The 25,807-nt window shown below is 40.0% G+C and overlaps 1 protein-coding gene across 3 annotated transcripts in view; it reads right to left on the reverse strand.

Moving 5' to 3' along the window:
• CFAP44 (cilia and flagella associated protein 44) overlaps positions 1–25,807 on the reverse strand; it is a 48,459-nt gene that overhangs the window by 4,330 nt on the left and 18,322 nt on the right. Inside the window, exons 12-28 of one of the 3 annotated variants that reach the window (XM_061366654.1) lie at positions 23,851–24,051; positions 22,510–22,620; positions 20,677–20,829; positions 18,372–18,590; positions 17,744–17,886; positions 16,621–16,891; positions 14,544–14,599; positions 13,983–14,145; positions 12,969–13,099; positions 11,436–11,629; positions 10,112–10,277; positions 8,980–9,157; positions 5,608–6,111; positions 4,034–4,237; positions 3,427–3,616; positions 2,326–2,460; positions 748–878 (exon numbers count right to left, since the gene is read on the reverse strand). In XM_061366654.1, coding sequence (XP_061222638.1) covers positions 748–878; positions 2,326–2,460; positions 3,427–3,616; positions 4,034–4,237; positions 5,608–6,111; positions 8,980–9,157; positions 10,112–10,277; positions 11,436–11,629; positions 12,969–13,099; positions 13,983–14,145; positions 14,544–14,599; positions 16,621–16,891; positions 17,744–17,886; positions 18,372–18,590; positions 20,677–20,829; positions 22,510–22,620; positions 23,851–24,051 — 3,150 coding nt within the window. Of the gene's footprint in view, positions 1–747; positions 879–2,325; positions 2,461–3,426; positions 3,617–4,033; positions 4,238–4,438; positions 4,735–5,607; positions 6,112–8,979; positions 9,158–10,111; positions 10,278–11,435; positions 11,630–12,968; positions 13,100–13,982; positions 14,146–14,543; positions 14,600–16,620; positions 16,892–17,743; positions 17,887–18,371; positions 18,591–20,676; positions 20,830–22,509; positions 22,621–23,850; positions 24,052–25,807 lie in introns of those variants that run through there. The other 2 variants (XR_009727419.1, XM_061366655.1) reach the window with 2 other exon arrangements.

Genomic DNA, 25,807 nt, shown 5'->3' on the forward strand with positions numbered 1-25,807 from the left:
ACAATTCAGACTCAAATGTCAGACCCCAGGGTGAGTATGTGGCAGCTGGCACTTAGAAAAGCTTTTAAAAACTAAACAAAAAACATTGTAAGTTAAGCATATTTGATGGAACATTTTTGAGACACAATAAAAGCAAGACTTGCATAATGCTATTTTGGCAGAACTCTCTCTCTCTATCCCGGATAACCCTTCAAATTAAGATATTTTTGAATTAATATAAATCAAATGTCTTGATGAATGCAGGAGCTCAAAAAAAGCTGAAAGGAAAACTTGCACAAAGAGAGTTTATAGAGTCAATTACTATGACAAAGAGCAGAAGAAACTAAAAGCAGAAGAAATAAATGGAAGAATAGCATTTTTATGCATTTATTTTAACCTGCATTTGTGTTAGGACAAGTATTCTTTAATCTCTCTGTCCCCATATACATGCATAGATGGTAGGCCAGGCTACACCAGGGGTTTCCTCTGAATCAGAACCTTTTTCCTCTGAATCTGCTGCTGCATGATGAAACCAAAACCTGATTCCAGCCTCATAGTGGTTAAGGCCAGACCATCTTGATTTACCCTTTTCAGGAGGAAGGGTGACCCGTGCTGAGCTGCTTCCTGCCTCTGTGCTACCACAGACAACTCTAATAAAACTGAGGCCTCTCAAAGGGTTAAGATTTTGTTTTAAAATCTTAGCCAAAATGGTTAGCACATTTTTACTGTAATGGAGCCAGATGATGCTTGCTGAAAAGAAAACAATACCTTTTTGGCCAAGGCATTGTATTTCTGTCTGAGGTTAGCAGCAACTTTCTTCTCCTTTGCTAAAGCTTCCTCAATTTCTAACCACTTCTGCCGTAGCTGGATGGTGTTTTGGAAGAGTGCCTCATTGCAGTCTGAGAAAGAAAGAGTCAAAGAATAGCTTAGTTTCATTAAGACTGGACTATAGTTGCAGGCTTGAGCTATTGGCTTCTCCTCCTGTGCACATTGCCCAGTGTTATCCATAATAAGACCATGCTCTTGGGTCCCTAGAGCTTTCTCAAACGTACACCATGAGAGCCACGTTACTCTGTGAGGGGGAGAATGTCTTGGATGGACCTTTTTTCCTTTACAGTCAAGACGGCATGTTTCCAGAAGTAAGACTAAATGCATCAAAGCCAATACTAAAGAGGAGTATTCAAAGGTTAGCTTTTCTAAGTAACGCAGTCCCGGTAATTAATACAATATAATCTTCATTTATGTGAAAAGGTAGTTGTTTGTCATAGCGCCCGCCACCATAAATGATGAACAGCCTGTAGGCATCCTTTATAGCTCTATTTGTAACCCAAGTTGAGTGTTCATAGGACCTCTTTCATTTGTTTCACAGAAAGGAAGATCTGTGAACTTCTATCTAATTGCAGTGATTCCAGTCTCACTAATAAAGTGCATAATTATGCCCAAATAAGCAGGCATAATAAAAAGAAGAAGAAAAAAATAGTCCAATAAAGGCAAAGCAAATGACACGTAAACAAATTAAGAGGCTAGTGCAATATGTAATTTCCCTATTAAATTAGTAATATGGACTTTTTTTAGTAAAAAGTAAAAATCTTAATCTCTTCCCAAGATTTAATTGAAAAGGAGATGAATCAAAAATTCAATTTGTCAAAATGATGCTAAAATCCAATTAAGAAAAATATGATAAGGTAATTTCTTGCTAAGTTCTAGATGAAAACAAAGCAGTGTTGTTACACGGTCATATCACGCAGATTTTTTAAAACCCCAACACCCTAAACTAGTTAAACTAGTTAAAGGGGGTGGGCAGAAGTTGCTTGCCTTTGTTGAATGAGTGAATAAAGAGGATTTTGCAGAGTAAAGCTCTTAACTGTTCAGATACTCATAAGAAAGCAGCCTAGCAACAGGCTGCATAAATCCATGAGGTGGTAACAAAGAGCTTAAGTTAACAGCACTGTAGGGTCCCACAGAGTTTCTCTGAACAGGGATGCAGCTAGGCCAGGAGGCAGGTTCCCAGAGAACAGCTACAGCTCCACTCCTGAGAGGAGCCTTTCCCCTCTAGAAAACAGCTGTGAAACTGTTAATGGTTCTTTACACAAAATAATTATTTTTTAGTGCTTAGTCAAGTTCTGTTTTCCCAAACTCTTTAATAAGGGTACCCTATACTACCAGTGGATTCACTAGCATCTTCACTGAGATTTCCTGGGAAGAAATGCTGCACTCAGGAGAAGTATACACATTCTGGCCCTTAATGGCATTAATATGCAGTGAATTATGAAAAATACACAAAAATTCAAGATTGCCCCTAAAGCTATACAAGTGGTCAACCCAAGGAAATGATGGCTTAGGTACTCTCTGGGCAAACAGAGTCATCAAAGGTTTCATCTTCAGATACAGAATTTTCTTCATCAATCCCCAAGCTTGACTCTCCGTCATTCTCTTCATTCTCATCTTCTTCATCTTTCTCTTCATTCATGTCTTCTCCACCTGGAAGAAAAGGATGGTACTTGCAGAACACCCACAAACCTACTAGCTGTGCATTATGCCAATGTACTGGTGAACACAATCCCAATTATCCATGAAAGATCATCCTGGTAATATGCGAATCCAAGCACCTTGGTCCTATTGCATCTATCTGATAATTTCACAGAAATAAAATAAAAGAAGAAAAAAATGAGGGAGAGAGATCACCTAGTACTGCCAAAGGCACAGACACAGCAACATTTTTGAGTTGAGACTTCCTTCAATAATGTTTCCTCTCTTTAGATGTGCTAGGAATTTAAACCTTATGGGTTTACCATTCTACTACAGAGATTAATCAACCAAACAAAATAGGAAGGCATAAAACTGTCACAAAAGCATTACAACTGTCTGCACTTTTTGCTAACCTTGTCCCACATGAAATCAAAAGCAAGAGTACAAGTATTTTAGCTCAGTAAGACTGCTTAGCTTTACCAGTTTTAAACAGTCACTAAGATAAATGAAACCCTTTCATAATACTTTTAGTCCTGTGAATAATAGATGACTGCAGATTAGGTCTCTGATCTCTCATTAGACAATGGACAGATTAAAGGAGAATGTCATGAATGTGGCAGACTCATCACTTATCCGTAGTTATCATTGGTACAGCATAGGAAGTACCTATTTAAAGCTTTGCCTGTTCTTCATACCCATTATCATCAGTCCTCAAAGTCCTGGGTTACAGGAAGTAAATTGCAGGAGCTGCCATCAGACCAAATATAGTCATGTTAGAGACTGAATTACATCATTGTTACCAGTCAAGATGGCTGCTACAGAACATGGGTCTGTACAGAAACAAATCTGGGTGGGTCTGATCTATGGCTCTTTGAACTGAGTTCTGTGTTGCATGTACTCAGGGCACCAGCTAGATTGACCTAACCACATGGAACTAAGCGTAACAAATTCATAAAGCGAAAAGAATGGTATTCCAACCTGCTTCTCTTTCTCTTTTTTCCATGCACTTGACTTTCTTCATCAGAACCTTGGTCAGAAAATCAGCAAACTCATTGTTCTCTCCAAGGGATGCTTGGAAGTTGGCATAAAGAGCTTTCTCACATTCCTGAAGCCTTATAATCTCACACTTTCTATCCTCAATCTGTGCAATGCAGCCATTCAATTTTGGCTAAACAAACAAAAAAACCTACTTCAGTTAAAAAGTACAACCCGTGTGTGTATATATAGAACGGATTTGTGAAGATGTGGAAAAGCAAAACTTGTCTTTCTCTCTTTAAACCTATTCTTCAATCAAGCAAAACCTAGAAGTTTCTTCTTAAATTTAGGCATAAGATTTGTCACTTATTCCACATTACAAAGTACCTATTAAAATACAGCTGTTAAGATTATGAAACGATTAACTATTGAAAGGTAAAAGCGACCATCCTAGGCTGATCATCAAAAGTTTCTCCTCTTTCAAAACTTAACACTGGACATTGAATCAGTGCTAAAATAAAGAGATGCCACCATTTACTTGTTGACTTGCTTTTGTTTCAAGCTGTGCATTAGTGGTACTGGTAAATCCAGAGACACACAGCCTACTTACTTGTATGGCCTCCTGCTCACCAATGAGGGTAGTAATACGCTCCCGGAGAAGATTCTCATGCTTCTCAAAGTTCTTCAAGATAAGCAGCTCTTCATACCATGTGATGTAGCGCAGTTCAGTGTTTTTCATCTGCACATCCAGCTTCAGTTTCTTGTGACGCAGAAAGCGAAGTTCAGCATCAAAGTTGATCACCAGTGCATTGATCTGGAGCATACGAGAGTCAAATGAGGAACAGGGAAATTACTAGGAGCTGAGCTAAACATGTAAGGCTAGAGAAAGGAGCACAAGAGATTCTCTCTGCTAAATCAACAGTTCACCCATGCTATTTACTGATTACTGAAGCACTTAGAAAGATCGTTAACCTCAAATATGTCTTCATTCTCAGCACAATAGTAAAAGAATCACCAGAACTTCACAGGAATGTTTCACTGCAATCCCACTGAAGCCTGGAAGTATTTTACTCTTCAGAGACTGTTTTACAGTAGCCTAAGAATTTCATGTAACAATCCCAGATGTAGTAATAAATATGGCTTCTGCCTTGGCTGACTTCTTTCAGAACACCTCGCAGCTCTTCCCTTAGACATTTGCAGTTAAATCAGTACTAGCAGTTGCCAGCATCATCATATATATATGTGATAGTTGCACCAGCATTTGGCTATTCTCTCAAAACCTTCACACGCATGAACACAAGGGTGTCTGTACTGGGGTAGGCCAAAGAGTCATGGGCAACAGAGAAGTTACAGAAGACAGTAAGAAACAGAGCAAACAAGTGAACAGTCATACACATCTGGCACATTCTTCTCTGTATCCTCCCAAACTCTGACTTAGGGACATCGTAAGCTGGAAGCAGTAAGTTTGCGTTCAACAGCTTTGACTGGATATTTCTTCCAGATTTTATCAAATTGTAGCTTCCCCCACATCCTAATGCTGAGTTCCAAAGCTTAGTTATTGTTGGATAGGAAAAACTATTTCCGTTTGAATGTTTCAAGCTTTCTACATGACTATTTGATAACTCTTTTTTTCTCCTTTTAACAGATGATTCCCACTCTTCTCTGCTATTCATAATTCTATCACCTTTGCTACAACCCTTTCAGTTGCCCCTTTTCCAGGCCAAAGGTGCTTTATAAATTTATCTTTTAAAGAAGCTTTTCCGTGACTAAGGATTTTGGTTACTATCTTTTATACCTTTTCTAATTAAAGTAAATAAATGTATAAACTTTTGAGACTAAAGGATTGGGACTACAGTTAAGACCTGAGAACATCATGAATCTACATAGTTGTAGTGATGCTCCTTTTTTAACTCTTCATCACTTCTCAAGTAATTTCTAATATTTTTTTTTTTTTTGGCCACTAAGCTCATAGATTTATAGAGCAATCAGTCAGAAATCTAAGATCTATTTTGCAAGTGATAATAGTCAGCACACAGGTCACAGCAAGATTTACATCGTAAATTTGCACCAGCTAGCATTTTCCTAAACTACAGAAGACAAAAGGAGCTGCAATCCTGAGATGGAAGATGATTTTTAATGCAGTGGGATTTTTCAATCTGACAAAAATAACTTTTGATTTCCTACCTTTTTAATCAAGGTCTCCTGCAAGTACAGATTTTTTATCTTCTCTCTCTTCAGAATTTCCAGTTCTACTTCTGTTGGCTCTGCCTTCTCTGCCTCAGAAACCCTTTGCTGCTCTGTGACCACAGATGATGCTGTTTTTATTTGGTGTGCACCTGCAACCTCTGTCATGGAGTCAGCATCTTTAATGGACACAGCTTGAAGAAACCCTTGCCTAAATGAATGAGATGAAGGAGACTCTTCCAATTGTCCCTGGGGCTTTGGCTTGGCCTCCTGATCCTCTTTGAACTTCAGGAGGATGTCAGTGTTGTACTCAAACTTTTTTTCAGGAACCTCATCTGGGTGTAACTGAGGGATCAGGGGAAGAGGGAGGCGTTCTGGTAAATCCAAGGTTGCCTGTATGCATTTCAACTCTTTCACTAAACACTTGATTTCTTCAATGACAGAAACCTTAAGATCCCGCAGAGACATAATCTCATTGTTCATATTGACCTTCCTCTTATGGATCTGCAAAGGAAAAACAATTTTAGTAGGATTCTTCAGGAACATAGTATGTAGTTTTCCTGACACAAGTAATGGTTAAGAGGCTTGTCACACTGACTGACTTTCCTTCTTTCCATACTAGCTTTCTTTTCCGTGCCATCCCCACACATTAGCATTTTTTAACAGCTGTCTTTCAGTCTGCCATTTTAAAATCTTTGGAACCACCTCTCTTCCTCTTGTTCACAAAAAATAACAAAGGTGTAAGAAGGGAAATGAGCCTTCCCCATTCTTTCAGTTCTTAGCTTGATTATGAGTTTCTTGACAAGAGATATTGAAGCAGTGCAGAAAGCAACCAGAAACTGTGAAAATAAGCTGTGGGTGTTAGAGGATTAATCATTTGTGCTGTCTCATTTAATACAGAGAGTATCTCAGCTTTGATATATGTCTCTTTTTTTCAGGCATATAGTACAAATAATACTCTAACAAAAATAAATTTAGTATTTTTTAGTATTTTGTAAAGCAAGCTTCCATCCCCAAAACAAAAGAGGTCCTGAGAGGATCTTTACTGTACACACTACCAAATGTGCATCTATACAGTTATCTAGACTTCTTGGACACAGACACTGAAACAAAGCTGTTATCCCACATAACCTCAAAGATACTGAAAAGCAGTCATCCATAAATGTAGGTTCTGAAAAGCAGATGAGATTCTTGTCTTTTATATGTGATATTGAAGCTGAGACCACAGCTACTGCAGGTCGTTAGAGTTAGAACAAAGTTCTGAATTTTCAAAGTATAGGAGATAGTAATACCAAAAGTAGAAAAGAAGCATTTGTCAAATGCTTTTGGATTTCATGCAAGCTCACTGCCCTGGACTTCAAGAGAGCAGACTTTGGCTTCTTCAGGAACCTGCTTAGTAGGGTTTCTTGGGACAAAGCCCTAAAGGGCAGTGGTACCCAAGACTGCTGGTTGATATTCAAGGATCACTTGCTCCAAGCTTAGGAGTGTTGTGTCCCAGTAGGAAGGAAATGGGGCAAGAAGGCCAGGAGGCCTCTATGGATAGCTAAGGAGCTGCTGAGAAAACTCAGAAGGAAAGCGGAAGCTTATAGAAGGTGAAAGCAAGGACATGCAGCCTGGGAAGAATTCAGGGATGTTGTCCAAGAAGCTAGGGATCAGGTCAGGAAAGCTAAGGCCCACTTAGAATTGAGTCTGGCAAGGGATGTGAAAGATAACAGAATGATCTTCTACAGGTATCTAGCAAACAGAAGACAGACTAGGGATAATGTGGGCCCTCTCTGGAAACAAGCAGGAGAACTGGTTAACCTGGATTTGGAGTAGGCTGAAGTTCTCAATGACTTCTTTGCCTCAGTCTTCACCAGCAAGTGCTCAAGTCTTGGAAGACACATGCAGGGACTGTGAGAATGAAGACCTTAGGCCCACTGTAGGAGAGGATCAGGTTCAAGATCATCTTAAGAACCCAAATGTGCACAAGTCCATGGGACCTGATGAAATCCATACGCGGGTCCTGAAGGAGCTGGTGAATGAAGTTGCTAAGCCGCTGGCCATCATATTTGAAAAATCATGGCAGCCAGGTGAAGTTCCTGATGACTGGAAAAAGGGTAATATAACCTCCATTTTCAAGAAGGGGAAAATGGAAGACCAAGGGAACTACAGACCATTCAGTCTCACCTCTGTGTGTCACAGGGTCATATTCTCCTGCAAACCATGCTAGGGCACATGAAAAACAACAAGGCAGTTGGTGACAGCCAACATGGAAGGTGTTGCATGGAAGGGCAAATCATGCCTGAACAATACAGTGGCCTTCTATGATGGGGCTACAGAACTGATGGATAGGGGCAGAGGAGTCAGCATCGTCTGTGTGGACCTGTGCAAAGCATTCAACTGGGTATCTGTTAACATAAGCACTATAGTGAAGTACTGGAGCCCAAGCATGAGATTAAAATGATTCAACAAATCCCCAAGACTATAGCATTGTTTCTGTAACACTTAGACTTCACTATCAAAGTGACCCAGCCTAGACGGTGCCTGAGATTAGGCAATAGTTCATGAGGTTAAGACTGGAAAAGATCCAGGCTATTAAGAGTATAACTTACACTTCTCTAAAAAAAAGCTAAACCATGCAGTGAAGATGCTCCTCAGTAAGCAGGGCAGAAAATAGGCCTTCATACCAAAAAGCAATTAGATAGTTTCAAGTTCAATAGATTTATTTCTTCATTGTTCTTTCAGCTAAAGAAATTTGTCACTCGTTTTGACTCCAGTCTAAAATGAAAAACAGTTCCTATGAGAAGAGAGATGAGGGAAAGAAGTTAGAAAGCAACAAAGATACTGCACAACATTTGAGCCTCTTGTGTCTTTGTGGCTAAAAGACATGTAGTAGCTGTAGGAGTCCTGGTGCAGAAAGGTGGCTCCAAAAGACCTGCTTTCTCGGGAAGATTCCAATGCTTAGTACCCAGAAAGAGTAATTTCCAAAGTGCAAATATGGAGAAGCCACGCTAGAAACACTTGTCCTTGCTCACATCCCTGTTTTTGTAAAAGTATTCCGTGGCAAGGGTTAAGTCAGAGTTTTCAGGAAAGCATATCAGTTACTAGATTGTAAGACTTTCTGAAGAATTCAAAAAGAAGGATGCTCCTGCTGAACAGCTAGCTGATAGTTATCCTGGGTCGATGCAGGTTTGAGTTTGGTGAAGTTCCAGCAGTTCACAAGAGAAAGGCTGATTTGTAACTAAAGCTGGCTCAACACTGCCTATCCCTCAAGGACTTCTCCCACATCCACTTTGATTTCCTTTCAAAAAAATTCTTCAGTGACTAACACACTATCCTCCCTCCCCAAAGAAGGGGGAAACATACATATCACTGCATCAGTCTACATACCAACACTTCCAGGGATGTAAGCTGTGTCACCTTCTTCTCTATGTTCATAATCTCTTGTTCAGGGACTCTGTAGTTAGGAGCAGACTTCAGTTTATAACAGCCTATATTTTCCTGTGCTGCTTTGATCTCCTCAACATCTTTGGGATTCTCATAGTCATCACTAGGCTTGCTCTTGTATCTGGTAGGTAAAACCAAAGCTTTACTTTCAGACGGAAAGCATACAGGTGAACAAACTGGGTCCTTTCATACTTTCTGATTTCTGCAACAATGCTATGGAGGCAAGCTAGGGATCAGGAATCACACAGCCTCTTTCAGAAAAGAACAGCTACTTTGGGAAGAATATCCTTGCACATTTGAATGACAATCTCAGATTATTCCCCCCCCCCCCCCCCCCCCCCCAAACTCTTACAACAAAATGCTGCCGTGGGACAGGGTAAATCTTTACACTGAGTTCTGGGGTTAGTGAGTACATGCTGCTCTTAATCTCAGGGAGCTGTGTGTCAACACTCCACCAGCCTGTAGCACAGAATACCTGATCCTACTCTATATTGTTAAACAATAACCTTAAAAGCCTTGTATTCTGACTCTTCATTAGTCCCATTCCCTGTCATTCATTTCCTAATGAAAAACTTCTGCATTTCTATGAGCATTCAAAGATGCATTGTCAACCTTTCTTGCCTGTCAAAGACCAGAATGGAGCATCACAGACACCCACATAATGGCTGTGGTGTTAGCACAACTGACCTAACACAGCTGTTACAGCATCTGCTCTATGTCGTGCTAGCAGGGTTAACCAAGTGTTGACTGTAATGGCCTATGTGTACCTCAGTCATGATTGATTTAGACATCTTTTTACACCCTATTTGAAGATGCAGCTACCTAGCTGAAACCAAGATTTTTAATATTTTAGAAGGACCAGAGAAACTAACTAGAAGTCTCTTGAGACTTTTAGTCTTGAGTCTGAGTCTCTTAAGACTCAGAGATATATGAAAACTCATCTATTTTAATTACAATCATTAGGAAGACAAAAAACTAGGGAGAGAGATTACAGTGCCATGTGACAGCTAAATAGCATTACTTGACCTCAGACAAGAAGCAGAACTAAAAGGACAGAGTCTAGTTCAAGACTCACAATTCCTCCCACTCTTCTTTCCTCTTCATGATCTTAGCCTTCACCTTGTCAGATTTCTCAACAGATCTTCTGACTTTCTCACGTCTGCTTTCTATATAACGGGTTGTTGGCTTTTGGACCTTTGTGATCTCCACAATTTCTTCCTCACCCTCAGAAACTGTAGTACCTGGACCAAAAAATAACCAAGTGAAGATGTGAATACCATGCAGCACAGTGCAGTCCTAATTAGTTAGACTCACCCTGGGACAGCTCCTGTACAGCTGGTGTCAATTAGTATAGTTCCAGTGTAGTGGATGCTCTGAAAATATTTGGGTTCTTTGACTTGACTTGGTCACATTATAGAATCATAGAATAGTTAGGGTTGGAAAGGACCTTAAGACCATCAAGTTACAACCCCCCTGCCATGGGCAGGGACACCTCACCCTAAACCGTGCCACCCAAGGCCTCGTCCAACCTGGCCTTGAACACTGCCAGGGATGAAGCATTCACAACCTCCCTGGACAACCTATTCCAGTGTCTCACCACCCTAACAGGAAAGAATTTCCTCCTTATATCCAATCTAAACTTCCCCTGTTTAAGTTTTAACCCATTACCCCTTGTCCTGTCACTAATGTGTCCCTAATGAAGAGTCCATCCCCAGCATCCCTATAGGCCCCCTTCAGATCCTGGAAGGCTGCTATGAGGCCTCCATGCAGCCTTTTCTTCTCCAGGCTGAACAGCCCCAACTTTCTCAGCCGATCTTCATATGGGAGGTGCTCCAGTCCCCTGATCATTCTCGTGGGCTCCTCTGGACTTGTTCCAACAGATCCATGTCCTTTTTATGTTGAGGACACCAGAACTGTACACAATACTGCAAATGAGGTCTCACAAGAGCAGAATAAAGGGGCAGGATCACCTCCTTTGACCTGTTGGTCACGCTCCTTTTGATGCAGCCCAGGATACGGTTGGCTTTCTGGACTTCAAGCACGCACTGCTGGCTCATGTTCATTTTCTCATTGACCAGCACCCCCAAGTCCTTCTCCACAGGGCTGCTCTGAATCTTTCCTCTGCCCAGCCTGTAGCTGTGTCTGGGATCGCTCCGACCCAGGTGTAGGACCTTGGCATTGACAAACAATCGCTGACATTGACCTAAACATTGAAAACTATGTATATGTGTTACTAGGTACATAGGTACTGAAAAAAGATGCCACAGTTATAATTTCTTTACTTGTATCTAAAGAAATTACAATATCTTTAGCTTGGACTCAGGAAAACAAATTTAGATGAGAGACAGAAACCATATTGCTGATAAGATTTAAATGGTCATTATTAGCTCTATACATACGCCCTGACTCTATGTTGATCTGCTTCTTTTCCGGTTGTTTCCATGCCTGTTCGAGTACTGTCCTCTTCCAAGATGGACGTTCTTTACCTTGGTAGTATTTATGAGACATTACTAGAAGTCTGTAGGTGGAAATTTGATGCTTGCTTTGAATAGCATGAACAACAACAGTGTCAAATTCAAGTGAGTCCCAAAACCTGAAAAGACAAACCATCTGATGTCAGTAGGTACAACCTACCATTTTGCCTTGCCTACCATTTTGCCTAATGTAGCTTACTTACTGCGCATACAATCATTACATGTAAATTCACAAGTCAGTAAGTAATAGCATGACAAGGATTATCAGGGAGCTGGAGCACCTCCGATATGAAGATAGGCTGAGAAAGTTGGGGCTGTTCAGCCTGGAGAAGAGAAGCTGTGTGGAGACCTCATAGCAGCCTTCCAGTACCTGAAGGGGGCATATAGGGATGCTGGGGAGGAAGTCTTCATTAGGGACTGTAGTGGTAGGACAAGGGGTAAGTGATTAAAACTTAAATGGGGGAAGTTCAGATTAGATGTAAGGAAGAAGTTCTCTGCTGTGAGGGTAGTGAGGCACTGGAACAGGTTGCCCAGAGAGTGTTCAGTGCTCCATCCCTGGCAGCGTTCAAGGCCAGGTTGGACAGAGCCTTGGGTGACATGGTTTAGTGTGAGGTGTCCCTGCCCATGGCAGGGGGGTTGGAACTGGATGACCATAAGGGCCTTTCCAACCCTAACCTATGATTCTATGACTTCTGACACTATCTATTTAATTTTATCCAGTCTAGGAATGGAGATGCTCAAGAATTAAGACCTCTCCTAATATATAAACTTACACCAGTTCTTCATGAGAATGTCTTTTATCTTCCATTAAGGACTGATTAAAAACACGGCTTTAATGAAGTCTTTTTCCCAGTCATACAATCTGTGTGTAAGGTGGGTTTTTGTATTGTGTATTGTGTATCTATTTTTACACATTCATCTTTTGCTATATATTTGGATTTAAGATCAACCCAAAATGTATCCCGAACTTAAACTTGTGTTTTTGAGGAAGTTAATTTTATAACTTTAAATTGTATAGGGAGCATTGTGTTAGCAATAACACTAAAATATCTGACAGACATGCAGCATGCCTGAAAAACAGAGGTTCACATGTTGTTCTTCAAAGTTTCAGTAAGAGTTCTTGGTTCTTGGTGAAATTACTGCCAAACCCCAGGCAAACTTAGTCTTATAACCCCATCCCCAGTTTCCTTAATGTAGAAGTAAATCAGAATGAAGCTACTTTCTTGATCTGAATATTTGAAATTTTACCAAAGATTCAAATGTAGTAAGTAAACCCAAATATCAATATATAGTCTTGTGTATGTTCCAAGTAAAAAAAGAACAGGATCAAAACAGAAGAAATATTAACTGTATGAGGAAAAAAACATCACATTCTTTTTCCTTGTGGCAGGTACAACTTCGTAAATGATAAGCCCAGTGAAGAGTCAGAAGGAGAATTAGAAGCAAAGTGGTACTCACTGATTTCGTAGTTTCTGCAGTCCAATTGAGCGTTTCTCGTGTTCCCAAGCTAGCTCATTTTGCACTAACTGGATTCTCTGTGCTGTCTGCCTATCCAGCTCCTCAAAGATCTTACGGTCCATCTCAAACTGCTGCAGAAAGGCAAAAAACCCAGTATCACATTACCCTGGCTACTGGGTTTTGGTAATAAATATTTTTGTCCAGGTGCCAGAATTCCACACACATCAACAGAATCCTTTGTTCAGGAGCTATTCAGATCTCCAGAGAGAACCACATTTTTCCCACATGCTTAAATGGCACAAATCCTCAGCTGTGATTCAGAAGTCCCAACAAATGATACTGTCCTGGGTTCAGCAGTAGCAGTCATTTTTCTCCTTCTTGGTAGCTGGTGCAGTGCTGTGGTTTTGACTTTTGGGCTGGCAACAGAGCTGATAACACCAATGTTTTTAGTTGTTGCTCAGCAGTGTTTACTCTGACCAAGGACTTTGTGAGTCTCATGCTCTGCCAGGGAGGAGGGGAAGCCGGGAGGAAGCAGAGACAGGACACCTGACCCAAACTAACCAAAGAGATATTCCATACCACAGTACAACATGCCCACTATATAAACTAGGGGCAGTTACCCAGAAGGGCTAGAGATCACTGCTTGGTCGGGCTGGGCATCGGTCGGTGGGTGGTGAGAGATATTCTCTTCCCTTGTTATTTCCCTTATCATTATTATTATTGTTGGTAGCAGTAGTGATTATGTTATACCTTAGTTACTGGACTGTTCTTATCTAAACCCCTGGGAGTTACATTCTTTTGATTCTCCTCCCCATCCCTCCAGGAGCAGGGTTGGGGGGAGCTAACAGCTGTGTTGTTTCTGAGTGACAGGCTGGGCTTAAAACATGCCATATATATTCACAGAACTACCATAATCCAAAGGGTTGGACACCTTTCGCCCCAACACATTGGGTAGCAACATTTTAGAAGAAGGTGCCTGTAAAGGTAAATGACCTTCATATAAACCAGATGTACCTTTCTGTGCAGTTGCATGTGCTTGGGCAACTTTTGATTCTTTTGAAGAAGAAGAAGAAACTCGTGCCTTAGTGCAGTCAACTTCTCTCTTTTCTTTTGCTTTTTCTCTTCAGCTTCCTTCATTTTCCGGTCATACTCCTTTTTCTGTTTGACTTCCTCAATGCTGAAAATGCATGATAAAGGAAATGGTGTTATTGCAGTAGAAGAGAGGAAAAGATACAGCCTTAAACTCCCAATGAACTCAATGGTTCTTAAGGTAACTTAGAAAAGAAACTTCTTCCTGTATATTTGCACACTCCTGACATCCAGGGGCTTTGACCTTGGCCTTTTCTTTGTCTCTGAAGTTAAGAAATTCTCAGATTACTGTATGTGTATTCCTACCACAGAAAAGTAAATTAAATTAATGGAAAGGCTGAAAAAACTTTGTGTATAACAAGGAAATGACCCAAATTCAGCGTGATCAACTTCTCCCCTCTGTTGGGAGGCAAAAAGAAGTATGTGGTCTGAAGAAAGCTACCAACACTTGAAAATCTTTTTTATCATTATCCAAGAATCTCTTACTTGTAGGTATTGGGATCCTCAATGTCTTCAGCAACCTTCTCCTTCTCAAGACCACTCTGGAATAAAAGCGTTGGTTTGCCTTTAAACAAGCAATAATAGTTTCAACAGACAAAAAAGCTTTTACAAACACTAAGACAGAGCTCCCACTGCTTCTCATAAAAACCAAAGTAAAGCCTTATGAACAATATTTTTATATAAGCCTTAAATATCAGATTTTAATGTTTCAAGAAGATAAAGCAATCTGGTTGGTTTATACGTAAAGGAACTAATGAAGCATAATTCTTAGAGACAAAGAACACAAATCCTATTTCCTTACTATCAACATTAACCATTACATTTCTTGTCCTAACTTCATTAGCATCTTTAGTTCTTTATCACCCAAACTCAATTCTCTTGTCCCCCCTCACTGCCATGTTGACAAGAGACAACATATCCTGGGCTAATTCCAAGTTATATGTGTAATTATTCTGTTTTGCTTCTGCTGACTGCATAATGGCTTCACAATTATTAGCTGTGAAGAATGACAGATGGTTGGACACTGCAGTCACACAAACCTCTTTTTCCTAGGCAGTCATGCTGTAGAAAAGGAGGGGGGCCGATCACCCTACAGTGAATACAGTCATATTAAAATGATCTGTAATTTAACTCTATCAGTTTCAGATGATTTGTATTTGATTCTTTAAGAATCACATTAAGTTTAATGAAGATGGTATTTTTAAAATCTTCCACGACTTAAAACTAGAATAGATACTTAAGATACTTTGATAAGTGAAAAACTATTAGGATGGTCTTTAAGCAATGTTGCTAGCCTGAACAATAGAAATTGACCGTTAAGATATTTATATAAAGCTACTGACATACTCAAAATGATAAAACTAAATATATGCTTTATAATTGTCTATTAATCACTATTTGTGATACTAGAGCTAGCAAGGGTCTGATATCATAGGTTCCAATCATTCACTTAGTTTAAGAAAACAATTTTGAGTCTCTTCTTAGTGCTACATGTTCTTGTGATACTGGTAAAGAATTCCAACCAGTCATGAACAATTTAGCTAAATGACCAAAATTACAATTTCCCCAGCCTCACTCAACAAGCAACTTTGAAAATGTAGTTACTAACTAATATTAAAAATACTCAGAAGTTGAATTTGTCTTATGTTGACACTTTCAGGATTTTTAAACTGAAGTGAATTTCTATTTCTATTTGAAAATTCATTGTGCATGATAGCACTTCCTTACTCAAGAGGGCTCACTGCTTCTTTCAAGTTATATTTGCTTAATTCAGGCACTGAAGAGATTTCTTAAATACTCAATAACGTCTGAACATTTTCAGTGATGGAGTTGACACCTCTCTCTTCTTGTGTAATATCAGTAGGACTGTTACTGAGTTCCAGTGTCATCTGTTCAAACACGCTAAAGGTGGTGAGCTCTACATTGAACACAGAACACCTGTAGAATGATTACTACTAATGCTGTCCAAGAGTGGTAAAGCAACAGGATTGGCATCATGCTGTGCTATTTTGCAGATTTTAAAAATCCAACTTGTGGATCCAACTAGATGCTCTGAGAATCTACACATTTGGTATTCTCCAACATTATTTTGGCAGTCCTGGAGTGATGGCTGGACTTGACGGTCTTAAAGGTCTTTTCCAACCTAATTGATTCTATGATCCTATGACTCTACGTTATTTACAGAATCCCTAGCCAGAGCAGAATCATACTTTATTGGAGTTAAATGCAAGACAAGTATTAAGTATGACAAATTCTTGTGGTTCTTTCATTCTAGGAATGTGCATGAATACACCTCTGAATGGGAAAAGATTAGTAGAATATTACATTTGAATAACAAATGCTATGTTTATTTGGAGAAAGCCAGAAAACATCAAGGAGGCAGAATGTAGTCATAGTACCTGTTTATTAGGGAATGTTTTGCAAGAGCTACTCTTCTGAACTGGGAAACCTCAGCTTTCACTATGAAACATAATATGATGCCAAATAACTGCATTTTGCCTATCTATCTGGAGTATTTTCACAGTAAATAGGCCTAATTCCGTGAAAGAGGGTAGTGACTTACCCTAGGAGAGGGGATTTTGGCTTTTAGCTCTTTCTGAACATCCTCTGGACACAAGATGTTGAAAGTAAAAATGTTTCCATCTCCACCGCAGGTAATCAGAAACCTATCATCGTAACTAGAACAGATTCCCCGGATCTGACCATAATCATTGTCATGTACACTGAAGGACCAGTATTCCTTCAGGGTATCTGCTGAGAGGTCTTTATCTTGGAGAGAATAAGCACGCAGTGAGCCATTCTGCATCCCACAGAACATCCATGCTCTGCTGGTACTGTCAAATAAGCAACGTAACAAGTGAGGGCACAGCTCAAAACATGAAACTTGAAAAGAGCTAATCTAGCTTAATAAATATAGCTTTCCCAAGTCTGTAAGCTAGGAGGAAAATATTTGGATCATTTCAAGTATGTGTGATACAGCTACGAATTTGTTTTCCAGCTGAGTGCTCTGAAATGTTCCAGCACTTGCTGGGTACCGTGGAACTGATCCCAGCCCTGTGTTGGGCAGGGTAGCAGACACCAGGTCCAGAGCTAGAAAAGCAGATTTGCCCCTCTGCTCTCCATCCACTAGAGATGGTGATGAATGCAGCCAGCTGTAGATTAAAGCCTGAACTAAACCTACCTCCTTAGATAGACAAGATGGCTAGCCTTACAGGCAACATAACACTGGGAGTCTGAAAATTGTTCAGCCTTTTCATCTGTACAGTTTACAATGTATTCTTTGCATAAGAGAGATGGACTGATCCCTCCTTGTTCTCCTCAAGGGAGGACTGTGTCCTCTGTTAGCCACAAAAAAGAATTGCTCTTCTGGTGATCACAGTTTGCAGAGACTTCTAATGGTTCTCCTGGAGTTCTACAATCCAGGGTGTTTGAGTCCTAACCAATACTTAATCAGAAATCAGACGTTTGCATCCATGAAGGGCTTTTTAAATTATTCTGTCAGACACAGTGCCCACTGTGTCCATTAGGAATTTTGAGTGAAACTCAGTGCCTGGAAAACCAGAGAAAGTTCCTGCATACTAGAGTTAAGCCACAATTAAAAAAGTGACAAAGCAGTGTACCCTCCTCCCTTCTAAGTTTAACTTCATCAAGCTTTATCACAAAGCTGTTGCACTACAATGTTTTACCAGAAGAAGATTTGGTGGATGGGATTGTTGTCGGTGTCCTCCATAGGAATCACTTCAAAGGGTTCATCTTTCCTATCTTCAGGGTCTTCTTGGTCATCATGTGAGAATTCACAATGATAGAGGAACCCTGAGTGATACCCACCCTGAAGAAGAAAAGGACCACAAAGAAATGGTAACAAAAGAACACTGCAAAACTGTTCAGGTAAATTCAATTTTCAGAGTAATTCTTCCTTTCTTAAGGAGCTACAATAGGTTAGATAATGTTACTTCTAAACATCTAGAGACCCTATTTACCCACAGAAAAAAAATCTGTCATGATCACTGGCATTACAAGCCAGCCTACCAATACATTAAAATTCTACCTTCTATTTGTGAGGGAACAGCTTAGTCTTTTTGCCCATTCAGGCATCACCAAGAAGCATAACTATAGGAAATTTACTGAACAATCTGAATTGGAATGACACTATGGGTTTACTTCATAAAGATCGCTGAAACTATTAAGTATTAAGGGAATTCAATGTCCTAGAAATGGCAGGTTTCAAATAATCAGTTTTCTAAGTCAGCCACATGTGAAGGGAAGGTTGCCACATCTTGCAATCCTACCAACATGAAATAGAAATTGATTTACCAAGGAAAGCCAAAATTTTCCTGGTGCTGAATAAAACCCACAGAGGATGGGACTGGGTTCCTCTGGTATGTAGATAGACGGCAATGGCTCTTCTTCAGGTTCCTTTTCAGCTTCTTCTTCTATCTTGTTTCCCATCTCCTGTTGCTGCCTTATCCATTCAAGTTTTGCTTTTTCCTTCTCCTCCCTTTTTTTCTCTCTCAGTGAAATTTCTTCTTCCAGCTATTTCAACAAGCAGAGAAACACGGAGACACAAAAACAAGGCACTCAATGCATTACTGACCAGAGGAGTCTCATAGGTGAAATCCAAGCTGGTTCTGGCATTATATATACCGGGTATCTAGAGAAATCAGTTTTCTGTCAACTAAGCAGACATCAACCAGACTTCATGGGATTCTTCAGTGGAATATCCCCATTTTCTTCCTCCAAAGTGTTTTAAAATCATGGCCCTTTGAAACAAACCATTCTGCATAAGAAGCAGACTTCAGCATTTCCTCAGAGATTATTCCCAATATTAACCACTACTAGCACACTACTTCTGCAGAACTCCTAAGACCTGTTCTATGCCTGCCCAGAAGACAGTAAAACATTGGAAAGCTGAACTCCGATTCCCAAGTTCTAGAGCATCATTGATGTAGAGTGAAAGAAAGAAGCTGTTACGGACTTTGGTTCTTCTGAAAAATGAAGCGAAGGCATTTGCAGATGTGTAAAACTTTTAAAACCCCCTCTCCATTCATGCGTACTTTAGCATTAACAAACACCAAACATTCTCTAACAGGATCTTCCCAAGAAGACATTAGATGGAAAAATCATAGAGAAAGGTCTGGAAAGGATCTCAAAAGAGCATTCTTCTGCCTGAAAGCAGAATTAGCTGAACTTTAGGACTGATCTTCTAAAAATCTCATGCTACGCGAACTCTACAGCCTATGCAAGCTATTTCAGTGCCTCACTACCCTTACTGTTAGAAATGTTTCATAGAGTCATATAATTATAGAATGGTTTGGGTTGGAAGGGACCTTAAAGATTATCTCGTTCCAACCTCCCTGTCAGGGGCATCCTCCACTAGACCAGGTTGCTCAAAGCCTCATCCAGCCTGGCTTTCCTTACATTTTATCCAAAAATATCCATGTTGTAATTTATTAATTACTGATCTATTCTTACAAGAAAAGGAGAGCAAATAATACTCTTTCTCCCTGTAGAGAAAGTAGCTCTCCCTGTAGCCTTTTCTATTTTTAAAATTTATAGTGTTTCCCAAAATATTTTTCTTTTGACTGAAAAAGAAAAACCACAAAAAACCCCACAAAAAAACCCAAACAAACTTAAAAAGCCACCCCCCTCCAAATCCTACAAAATTCCATGCACATTCATTCATTGTTTCTTTATATATGTATGCTACCTTTGTGATCATTTCTGTGGTTCTTTCTGTGAGGGAATACCCAAGAAATCTTTCCCCAAATGCAGTTTATAGAGAAGGCAGAGAAATCACAGTTAAGAACAGAACCAGGGAGGCTGCTGGATTGTGGTGGACTGAACATGGGACTGACACCCTGCTCACTGGGTTTCTACTCCTTAACTTAACATCAGCTTGCTTTTTAATTTCACAAATATAACTAGCTGAGAGCTGCCATAATTCTTTTCTTTTGGTCCCACATAGAGTCACGGAATCACGAAATGGTTTGGGTTGCAAGGGGCCTTAAAGATCATCCCGTTCCAACTCTCCTGCTACAAGCAGGAACATCTTCCACTAGACCAGGTTGATCAAAGCACCATCCATCCTGACCTTGAGTGCTACCAGGGATGATCTTCTAAAATGCTAATTCTCATATAGAAATAAAATACACACCTTTAAAATTATTACAACATTTAAAAAAATCAGAAATTGCTGAAAATAATTATATATGTTTCAAATTTGCCTCAATGTGGTCACATGCGTGTTTTATGACTGTTCAAAGGAATTTAATACAGGGCTAACATCAAGAACAAGAAACACACTTCTTGTGAAAATTACCAAATGAAAACATTTTGAGAACTAATTTCCTGTATTATTTTTCCTTTTCACAGATGTTATTTTCTAATTATATTCAAAATTCACATCATGTCCTCAGTGTGATGTACATTCTCTTTGAATAGATAAATAACAATTTATTTCACATGTTGACACTCAGCCAAAAATGGACTCTACCTGGCCTTCCCCTTTAAGAAGCTTAGTAAAAAATCCTATGAATACAGAGACTAAAAACCTTTCTACATAGTTTTGTCTTCTGGCGCAATGAAGAACACGGAATTCCATCACAGGAGACTTCTTTACCTTGATTCGGGATTTAATACTATAAAAATGGAAGTACTGCATCGGCAGGTTCTTTAGTTGATAGGTGGATGCTGTATTATGTTCATTAGGGACCGGGACAGGAACCTGAAGAACAAAGCCATTCTCACAAAGGATGAGCAGTGTGTTCTGCGCCTGTACAAAAACAGAAGTACAGGACAGATGTATACATGCAATTGAGAGAAATGGGAAAAAGTCAGAAGATACAGAGGCACAAAGCCAAGCTCCAGCCAGGAGGCATTAACTTCTTTTAATGGACACTTTTGCATAAGCATTAGAAATCAGAGAGCTGCTTTTATACTATGTAATCTTGGCAAAGGTAAGGAATTGAAGAAGTCCTTGCCATGTACAAAACAGCTACCATTCTGACACTGCCTAGCTTGGAAACAGCATGATGATATTTTGGGAGTTCGGTTAAATTAAAAATGGATCTGACTCAAGTTAGGAACTGAGGGTTTGGGTTGATAATTGCTCAGAAGTTCATATGTTTCTGTAGTAATAAGACCTTTATATCTTCAACACTGGGCTCAAAATCTTGCCTAATGCTATTTAGCTTTGAGTTTGTTCTTCACTGGTACCTGCAGGGCCTTTAAAATGCAAAGTTATAAAGTATGTGTGAGGAGAGGCTAATAATTATCTAGTGTTTTGAGATTTTAAAAGGCAGGTCTGTAGTTTTAATTTTCATAAGTTATCTATCTAGAGAATGAGAGGCTTATTTTATCTGACCTATCACTAAAAATGTGCAAAGGGGGACTATTACAAGTTGCTATGGAAACCTTAACTAGGAATTATATAGGTCTTGTGTTTGTAAAATCTCAGCCTTACAAATGCCCTCATTAAATGTATAGTATTTAATCACCAAGGTGTTTTTTTAAAGAGAAGAAAAAAGTAGTTTAACACTAAGATGCTTGTACTATGTTTAATAAGTGTTCACATTTAGCAGTGGAGACGAGATACTGGTAGACAAAATTACTCAGACAGAATCTAACATACCAAAGACATGATGGGTACTTTTTCTAGTTAGTAGAAGTACCTTGTCCTCAAGGAAAGGACTCAAAATACAACTGTCAGATCAAGATCTATCATTCCTGTAGTAAGACAGAGCTCATACCAGCAGGAGTTCTTTTGTTAACAGTTTTTATCAGTTCCCATGAATGAGGAATCATAGCTACACTTTGCCACTGTGCACCCGTATTTCATATGTTGCTGCCCACTTTGTCAGCATCTAAATATGACAAACAATCTTCCCTCAAAATAAGAATACCGGATCAACCAAAATTTCAGATGTTGCTCTAATCTTATAAAACTTTTAAAATTTTAACAAGAATCTACTTGAATATGTCACTGACACACTTCAAAGCCAGAGTGTGAATTTCAAAAAGCACCCAAAAGCTTTCTTGATGTGGTCCAGAAGCTTTGCAAAAGCCTACTTTAATACAGGCAAGCACAGGCAATAAAGCATGAAGAACTCTTTTGTTAAAGAGGACTAAGACCTTCCAAAAGCTAAGGCACATTCCTGTTTCTTCAAGGCAGGAACTCAAAAATCCTGAGCAAAACTTTATGGCTTGTATGTTTCTGCTCTTTATTATCCAAACTACAAAACAAATCCAAAGTGACTAAACCAGATATACCTACACAGAACCTATCTGTCATGCTGAAGCAGCATGAATAACAAAGTTAGCAAGGCATCTTTTGCACTGCCTGTAGAGAACATGGCTAGGGTAATGGATCTTCATCTATTTTCATTTGAAGGTCTGTACAAAATGATGTTTTAATACAGTAGGGAAGGAAAGAAAACAAACATGCATTACTCACATGAGAAGGTGGAGACCACTGTAATGCCTGCACAGGCCCCGGGACACAGATGAATCCAATTGGCTCGTATTCATCTTCAACAGCAAAAAAGAAAACAGTTTTGTCTTTACTCTGAGGAAAAAATATAATCAAAAAACAAAAGAATCAGGACTGAATCAAAGCTTGACTAAAAACTCAGGAGACTGCAAGCACTTTATGACAAACACGTACTTCCAATGTTTTGCAGCTCGACAGGGATACTTACAAATGCCTTGGAACTTAGAATTGGATTTCTGTGATTACAGGGAGGAAATAAAAATCTTGCCCACCTTGCTCCAGGGCTCTGAATGCACCCATAGCACTTAAATCCCCCTTGACAGGACAAGGGGGAATGGATTTAAGCTGAAAGAGGGTAGATTTAGATGAGATATTAGGAGCAAAATTCTTCGCTATGAGGGTGGTGACACACTGGCACAGATTGCCCAGAAAAGCTGTTGCTGCCCCATCCCTGGAAGTGTTCAAGACCAGGTTAGATGGGGCTTGGAGCAACCTAATCTAGTGGAAGGTGACCCTGCCTATGGCAGGAGACTGGAATTGGATGATCCTTAAGATCCTTCCAACCCAAACCATTCTATGGTTAATTACCCTCACGGGCTTCACCTGGCATCCCCAGCCATGTGCTTTCTGTCCCTTGTCCAGGGAGCTCCTTTAAAGCTCAAGCTCAGGACCGTTTTTTCAGGTAAGACAGCACAGGCTGATTTCACCAGGTAACAAGGAATCCAGAACTGGTGCACAACATGATGCATAGCCGTGTAAGTCCTGCATTAAGTGAACTGTGTGGTCATTCAGCTCAAGGAGCAGGTTAATTGCAAATGCACTGAGCATGCCTAAGTCTAGATTTTAAAGAGAGACACCACATTGACTGGAAATCATCTCAAAGACTAGCAGGCACACTGACAAACCAACTGGTTGATCCTGTTGTATGGCCAAGCAGTGCTGAGTAGCAGCTGGATTGCAGTCAAGGTGGTGTACAAACCAATTTGGTTTTACTAATTGCAAGATACTCCTAAACTAATTCCAAAATGAACCAAATCCATCTTTAAAGGGGATTACAGAATTCACACTAAACAGTCCAGTAATTCACAAAATTAATTGCATGGATTGCATGGTCGCTTTCCTTTGGGAAACAAATATGAGAACAAACAGACCCTTCTCTTCCCCCAGCACTGCAGAGAACTAGAAGCAGCAATCAACACAGTAACAGAAATATAACGGTGTTGTCAGTAAACAAACTTTACCTTATCTCTTTAAATAATCTCTGTTTGTGGCCTAATAAAAATAACCAAAAGAATTAATACATACCCCTGTGGCAAGCACAGCTCCATTTCGTTCATATGCCAGGGCTGTAACTGCAGCAGCATGAGGTTTGAGAGCTTTTTTCAGATTTAGCTCTGCACTCCCTGTTCCTGCAATAACGGGCAGTCCTTTGGGATCATAAACTTCAATTATGCGGAAGATGCCATCTTCAAACCCCACAATAATTAGACTTCCTTTAGGATTTACCTTTGAATGGAAGAATGAAATAAAAAAAAATCAGTCTACATCCAAAAGCTTAGAACAAGAGTCTGTATGGCACATGCTCTGGTGTTAAACTGTAACTCATCTTATACGGAAGTGTTGCTAAAGCATAAAGGTTGTCTCATACATGGGCAATGTTGTTTATTCTCTCTAATATACTACTGTAAATTGAGTTGGAGGACTGGGAGTTATTTTTTGGTTTGGATTAGTTTTGACCTTTTACTGATAACATACCATTGAAACTGGAAATGTGAACAAGTGGATGTGGCTGTAATTCATACCGATATACAAATATATATATATATCAGAGTCACAGAATCATTGGGGTTTGAAGGGACCTCTGGAGATCAACTAGTCCAATCCCCCTGTCAAGGTAGGGCCACCACCGAAGGTTACACAGGAACGTGTCCAGGAGGGTTTTGAATGTCTCCAGAGAGGTAGACTCCACAGCCTCCCCGTGCAGTCTGTTCAGTGCTCTGCCACCCTCAACGTAAGTTCTTCCTCATGTTGACGTGAAACTTATTATGGTTTAGCTCATGGCCATTGCTCCTCCTCCTGTCACTGGACACCACTTGAAAGAGTCTGGCATCGTCCTTCTGTCACCTGCCTTTGAGATGTTTATATACATTAATGAGATCCCTTCTCAGTCTTCTCTTCTCCAGACTGAACAGGCCAGCTCCTGCAGTCTCTCCTTTTAAGAAAGATTCTCCAAACCCCTGATCATCCTTGTGGCCCTTCACTGGACCCTCTCCAGTAGCTCCTTGTCTTGTACTGAGGAGCCCAGAACTGGACACAGTACTCCAGAAGTGGAACTCAAAAAAGGAATTATTGTATTACCCTGAATATAATACAGGGCATTGAATGTGGGTATGATTTTTGAAGAGGTGAGGACACAGACTTGGGTCTGGATGCCCTATGTATAGTGCAGTTGTCAACAGGGACAGCTACTTGAAATGGAAAGAGGAGGCTATGGAGTCTTTATCATAGACCCTGTAAGAAAGCCAATTGCGAAGAGCGTAGACAGGCTTGAATTGAGAGAGAAGTGTTAACAGAAATAGGTCTGTGTTTCAGCTGGGCTTGAAGATTTAGCCATATTAGCCATACATGGTAGTCTCTTGAAGTGATTTACAAGCTGAGCCAGCTCCAGACATAGCACAGGTCAACATTAATGAACACCACAAATGAGACCAGGAGATTTCTGTGTGAAGAGATGAGAGTGAATGGTTAAGCTCTGTGAGCAATTGGCAAAAGTATGATCTTAGGGTATAAAAAAGGTTATTGTTCAGAAGGGAGCTGGGGGTAACTGTCGTCCCATTATCTGGGGAGATCAGATCGTGATGTCTTACCTTAAAAAGCACCTCTGTAATAAACAGGTACACAATAGCATTGCTCAGTAAATGACCGAGAGGAGTCACTCACAGACCTCAAATTTATGGATCTGCATTTGACTCTGTTAATTCCGTATCTCTTTACCAGGGAGCCAACACTCCACATGAGCCTTCCCAGTGCTGAGTGAAGAGGAAGGATCGCCTCTCTCAAGCAGATGATAACACCCTTCCCCAGCCCAGGAAGTTGTTGGATTTGTTTGGGTGCATGATTGGCTCATGGTTAGCTTGGTGACTCCCAGGATCCTTCTCTGCAGAGCTGATTTCCAGCTGGTAGACCTCCAGGCACTACTGGTGCCTGGGATTATTCCTACCCAGACATAGTACTTTGTGTTTTCCTTCACTGAAATTACTGA

Source organism: Neopsephotus bourkii, unplaced genomic scaffold (genome assembly GCF_033783945.1).
Source record: "Neopsephotus bourkii isolate Nb327-2 ecotype Australia unplaced genomic scaffold, CSIRO-AGI_Nbou_v1 NB_1350, whole genome shotgun sequence".
In the NCBI taxonomy this organism is placed as follows: Eukaryota; Metazoa; Chordata; class Aves; order Psittaciformes; family Psittacidae; genus Neopsephotus; species Neopsephotus bourkii.